This window comes from Bos indicus x Bos taurus, chromosome 14 (genome assembly GCF_003369695.1).
Source record: "Bos indicus x Bos taurus breed Angus x Brahman F1 hybrid chromosome 14, Bos_hybrid_MaternalHap_v2.0, whole genome shotgun sequence".
NCBI classification, from domain to species: domain Eukaryota; kingdom Metazoa; phylum Chordata; class Mammalia; order Artiodactyla; family Bovidae; genus Bos; species Bos indicus x Bos taurus.
In genome coordinates, this window is record NC_040089.1 from 21,007,527 (window position 1) to 21,013,526 (window position 6,000).

Consider the following 6,000-nt stretch of genomic DNA (forward strand, 5'->3'; position numbering starts at 1 on the left):
TGAATTGTCTCTAAAGATATAAAAATACTTTTAAATCTACTGCTTCTCTTTGTTTACACTTTATCAAGAGTAAAATTTTAATCTGGCTAAGTATATTTCTGTGCAGCATTGATCAATGTTGAAAAGACTCTCCTGGGTGATAATCATGTTAAGTCCTTCCAGCTCCTGGAGCACTGTATTTTGAAATAAACCTTCATTTGAAATTAACATATGAAACAAAAGTGCCAACAGTTTCCATAGGTTAGATATCTTCAATTCTAGTTGAGTTTATTGCACTTTAAAGAGAAGGTCCAGCTGTTATCTATTAGCGTGGTTATGTTTCATTTATCTCAAGGAAATTGATTTTTATTTTGTGTGACTCATCTCTCTGTCCCTTTCAGGAGCTGGAGTTTTCGAATCTCTTTGCTGTTCTCCACTGCATTCATTCCTTCTTCGCTGCCAAAGTGGCTTGTTTGGACCCTCTGTTTCTAGGCAGTCAGGCTGCTGCCTCTGCGGCTTCCAGCTCTGGAGTACCGAGCAAAGCCAAGTACATGACCTGACAGCCTGAGCTCAGCCTCCCTCTCATCTTGACTTGTAAACAGAATGACCTTACTCATCGCCGCAGACAATGGAGAAGCCATCACATCCCCAAGTTAGCAGTGAAGCCAAGTGGAAATCTGAGCAGAGAAGATCAGACGGATCCCCAAAGCATTGCAGTTCGAAGGTCTCGAGGGATCGTCCTAAATGAGCGGGACGACTTGCTCTTCCTCGTTGGGTCAGGACCGCTGCGTTGTTTTCATTGAAAGGGAAGACGAACCGATGAATGACTCGTGTGTAAATAATATAAAAATTGTAAGCTACCTATAAATAAAACACCCATTAAACAGTCACGTCTGTATTTTAGACTATTTTGTATGACAAATGCATGAAGGGCCTGATCAGGAACCAGTGCCCTGCTATTATGTGAGGAGCGACAGAAGAAGGCAGAGGCCCTGAGACCAGCGTGAAGACCCTTGTCCAAGAAGAGAGCACCTCAGCTCACTGGTGTGGATTTCTGCTTATAGCTTCAGCCCATGACTTGACAGTGGCACCCCAGTTTGTGTATGCTGTTGTAAATCATTGCTGAGAATTTCAAAAAGATCATTACATTTGACCTACAATAGACACAATGTGAAATGGAATGTTTCTTCCTGGGGTCACTGACACCAAATGTTGTATTCACAGCCAGTGTTCCTTCAAAGATGCCAAAATGTGCTAATTTAGCGAGAAATGAAGGAAACACCCGTGAACCTCTTGTTCTTTCCTTCATTTAATGAGATTTCTATTTTACCTGGAATTTATTATTAAATTAAAATTTCATAAATTTTCAGTGACCCCAAAACCTTTCATAGAGAAAATATCAATTCATGTGGTGTAAGAGACGGTTCCTTCTTGTATTCCTAACCCCACCTGGAGCTGGAGTTAATCCTGATGGGAAATGTCCCCAGGAGGTATTCTCAAATCTATTACTTTTGCTGGGTAGATAACATCATTCCATTTTAGTTAGAGCATATGAGAGAATAAGGTGAGATATGAAAATACAAGTTAAAACTTCTACAATAAAATAAAATAAAATTTAAAAAAAAATCCAAACAGAAAAAAAATAAATAAATAAAACTTCTACATTATCATGTCATAAAAAGCAGTCATACAATGACAAGTTATGAATTATTGTAGGCATCTTGTCCTAGGAATGTAGGTATAAAGGGGTTGGAAATTTGAAAGCCCTGAAGTGCACACAGCTCAGATCCCAGGTGTTTGTATAACATTGTCTGTCCTACACCACAGCTGTGCTGAGATCATCTTTTAAACAACCAGCTCCCTATTAAGAAAAAATTAGTTTTTTTATTAGTACACATGTTCCCAACTCAGTCAAACTTGTTGCATACTTCCTTGTGAAGATGACCAAGTATATAATAAGGTGGACTAATTTTAAAAAGAAGGAAAAAAAATCTCTCAGGAAGGAAACATTATTTGTAAAAAGGACACATGAACATTATAATTAAAAATGAACATCAAGCTATTTCCATAATCATTATAAATTATTAATTCACTCTGATCAACTCTTAAGCACATTAAATTGAAAAGAAGTGAAGGTTCAGGATTGTAGCTGAGCAAGTGCTCAGTTTGATCTAGGAGTCCTTTTAAAAAGAACTGGGGAAACTGGACAAAATACAGTTTTAACATAATTTATTTTAGTTAGAGCATTTAAATTTAAATAAATTTAAATAATTTATTTTGACCATCTAACTAAATACATTTTCAGAACAGGAATATGGTGGCTCAGGAGGTAAGAATCTGCCTGCAATGTTCCATCCCTGGATCAAGAAGATCCCCTAGAGAAGGGAATGGCAACCAGTATTCTTGCTGGGAGAATGCCATGGACAGAGGAGCCTGGCAGGCTATATAGCCCAGAGGGTTGCAAAAAAAGTCGGATATAACTGAGCGACTAACATGGCATAATGGGGATATGACTATGGCATTATGGCTCACTGTTTTTTGATCAGATACAACAGTCATTCTAAAATCAGAAGCCACCAAAGACATACTTAGGAGGCCACCAGCTCAAGGTGGCGGGGTGTGGAGGGATGGGCCCCTGCTTCAGGATCTGAGCAGAGAAGCCAGCTCATCACAGGACCTCTGTCATCACCTTGAGTGTGTGTTAGCCTGCCCCATATTGGGGTGACGTCCGTGCGTCCATAATGTGATGATCAGTCGGGCCACAGGCAATAGGAAATGGGCTACTCAACCTAAAGAAAGAGAAAGTTTGAAGCTTTCTACATGTATAACACAATCATTTAAAAATGTCAGATTTTGTAAAAACTCCATTCAAAAAAATAGCAAAAAAAGCAATTTAATTAAATGCCCTTTTTGTATGCCATAAAGCTCGTCTAGGCTGTGCTTATGTGTATGTAAAGGAAAAGGTGCACAATGAGATATGTGTGGGTATATGTCTCCTTGTATCACACACACACACACACACGTGTATATATAATAAAATGCTAAACAAATTCTATAGAAGAATATATTTCAAGTAAATATATTAATATACTTTAAATTTACATTGTAAATTGCAGGCTAAATTAAAATTTATGATAATACCATGTTGAGTTTATTTTTGATACTACTGGAAAACAAAACCCACAGGCCTAAATTGCTACTTAACATGACTAGTAGAGAAGCCACCTATTACAAAAGTATTACTTTGATTTTCCTCAGTTAGCAAATAACATTTAACATATTTTTTCACTGTGCAATGATTAGACACTGAAATTTGTTATAACTTGGACTCCTTGAATGAGAAAACTTAGAAATAAACAAAAATATTCAGATTAATCTCTACTTCTCGTGTAATTTAGATTTAGATGCATGAGATTTTCTCCTTAAATCCTAGTTTATACTAGAGCCATTTTAACAGCAGAAAGCTTGATTATGTGTTAATCTCTCCAGTGCCTTGGTATATGTGTGTATGTGTGTGTGTGTACATACACAATATACATATATATACATATATGTATACATATGTGTGTATATAAATACATGCTAAAGTTCATGATGGTATACATTGTATAAGCTCAAAGGGAACATTACATTATACATACTTGGGTCAGAGAAAGGAGTTCAAATATCATTTGGCCTCTTTGCTAACTACTATAACAATGTATATTGCCTGATAAAGAGTCACAGTTCATTTAAGCTGAAGTATATTAAAGCAGGGACATTTGTAATTTGTTATATTGCAACAAGTATTTATTTCAAAGCTACTGTAATAGATAATGTAAGTGTAATGTGTACCCCAACATTTACCATCCAACACTATTTTTAAGGGAAAATAATAAGCGTGTCATTTCTTGCCCATTTTTCAGGCATGCACCAACTTAGAGTTTTAAAGCCTTTGATCACAAAACACATTCATCAAGAAGAAACAAGTCCTTGAAAATAAATGCCAACCCCATATTCACTATGTCAGCAGAGAGACTTTCCTTTGGGAACATTAAAGTTAGAGGTTTCCCTCGTTTTCAAAAACAAAACTTGTCATAAACTTTGTTTACATGGAATGCTGGGTTTGAGAAATGCTTGATTTATTACTGTGAAAAAGTATTCATCCTAATACAGATGTAGAATTACTGCTAGAAATCAGCAATGTGGAGAAGCTTTAAAAGCACAGGGGAGATCTTGTGCATAGCTCTTTAAGGTAAGTGTTAATGTTCTATAATATTAACACACGCTTCACACTGCTGTCCTGATGACTCTCCGTAAAGAATTACTTTATTCATTCCTCTAAAACTCTTGTTTATGATTTACTTTTATTGCCTAATACTTTAAAATTATAATTCACTTCTTTGCACATTTGAAGTTGCTTTTAAAGATAAATAGAATACTATAAATGTTATATATTTTATACATATTAAAACGCAATGAAAATACCAGAAGTATGAAATGTAAATATATTTATTTCATTTTTAATTGTTTTGGTGGATGTTTGTAAAATGTAAATTAATATCTGTGACAACAACTTGTCACTTTGTTCTTTAAGTTCATTAATGTACTACTAATAAAACTGTACCTTTTTTTAATGACGCATACAGGAAAATAAAAACATAATTTTTACTACATCTGTGTTTTCACTTCCTGGGTTTGATTTGTAGAGTTCACAGATGTTTAGAGCATGTCCTTAGAAGACTTGGCTGCCATGAACAGGGCCGGTGGTGAGCTGCTTCCCTTGGGTGCATAACCCTAAGAAGACAATTTCTGGCCCACCAGTATGAAATGGAGCAGGACCCTATGGCCCTTCCCTCCGTGTCTTTTGCCTGCCTTTCATCTGTGGAAACACTTTAGCCAAAGAATAAGTTTAATCAGAGAAGTGAGAACATGCAGAAACAAAGGAAAATGGTCAAAGGAGATCAAATAATAATAATGTAGTCATTAAGCACAGTCAAGGACCTTTACTTAGTTCCTTCTCAAGGGTTATAGATCATATTCTGAGCCGTATCCTGTGAACTGTCTTATAGATACTGAAACCCCTACCAAGTGGAAGAAGTTAACTACATGATGACCAGACTGACATAAGCTGCTACAGTTTCAAGAAATGGCCTCAGGGAAATGGAAACCAACTGACCCTAGAACTGAAGATTAACTGCACCTAAAGCAATCAAGATGATGTTGGTCAGACCACTGATGGCCAATTTAAGATAACTGTTAGAGCTGACTGCTGTTTCTGCATGTAACCTCCTCCCTGCATCTATGAAACCCCTGCCCCCGATTGTCAAGGGTGAGAGGGGAGGAGTTGGCCTGTGGACAGGAGTCTACACTCCCCACCGGTTGTCATCATCCAAAATAAAGCAAACTTTCCTTTCCACCAATCTGGACTGTTTATTGACTTTTGAGCAGCTTTTAGTAACAAGCATTAATGTTTGTGAAGATTAGTTATCTGGCCCCGAAAGGCCCTAGAGATGGAATAAAGATATTTGTCCAATTATTTAAGCAACCAGAATTACTGAAAGCAAGACTAGAGTTGTGAGTGGCTTCACCATTGTGAAGCCATCAGAGTTATGGCTTCACAATGGTCCATTAAGAGCTGAATCTATACTGAGAAGACTGGTCTGACAGGACATCACTCTCTGGTCATTCGTAACTGAGAAGCAGCTCATTTCTGTGTCATAAGAGACTCCAGTCAGGCAATTACAGTGCCAAAGAGTGAACAATTGTAGAAATAGTTTTGAAACAATTCTGATATCTATGTTATTTTAGTTTCTTAATGATTATCTATTTGTTCTCATTTTATCTTTTTTTGAAAAAAATTTGCTGGAAAATTAATACTTGTTCATCGTAAATAATTAAACCAATCAAAAAGAACACAAAAACTCCAAATAGATACCATATTAAGTCTCACCACCACCAAAAACAAGCACAATTCCTCTTAGATGAACTTTATACATATATCTGATCCAAGAAGATCCCGCATGCTGTGGAGCAACTAAG

General features: G+C 36.5%; 1 protein-coding gene across 1 annotated transcript in view; it reads left to right on the forward strand.

The window, feature by feature from the left end:
- SNTG1 (syntrophin gamma 1) overlaps positions 1-4,622 on the forward strand; it is a 422,503-nt gene extending 417,881 nt beyond the window's left edge. Inside the window, exon 20 of the mRNA XM_027560956.1 lies at positions 381-4,622. Within this exon, the coding sequence (XP_027416757.1) occupies positions 381-539 (159 nt within the window). The 3' untranslated portion in view covers positions 540-4,622. The remainder of the gene's footprint in view (positions 1-380) is intronic.
- Positions 4,623-6,000: the final 1,378 nt, after the last annotated feature.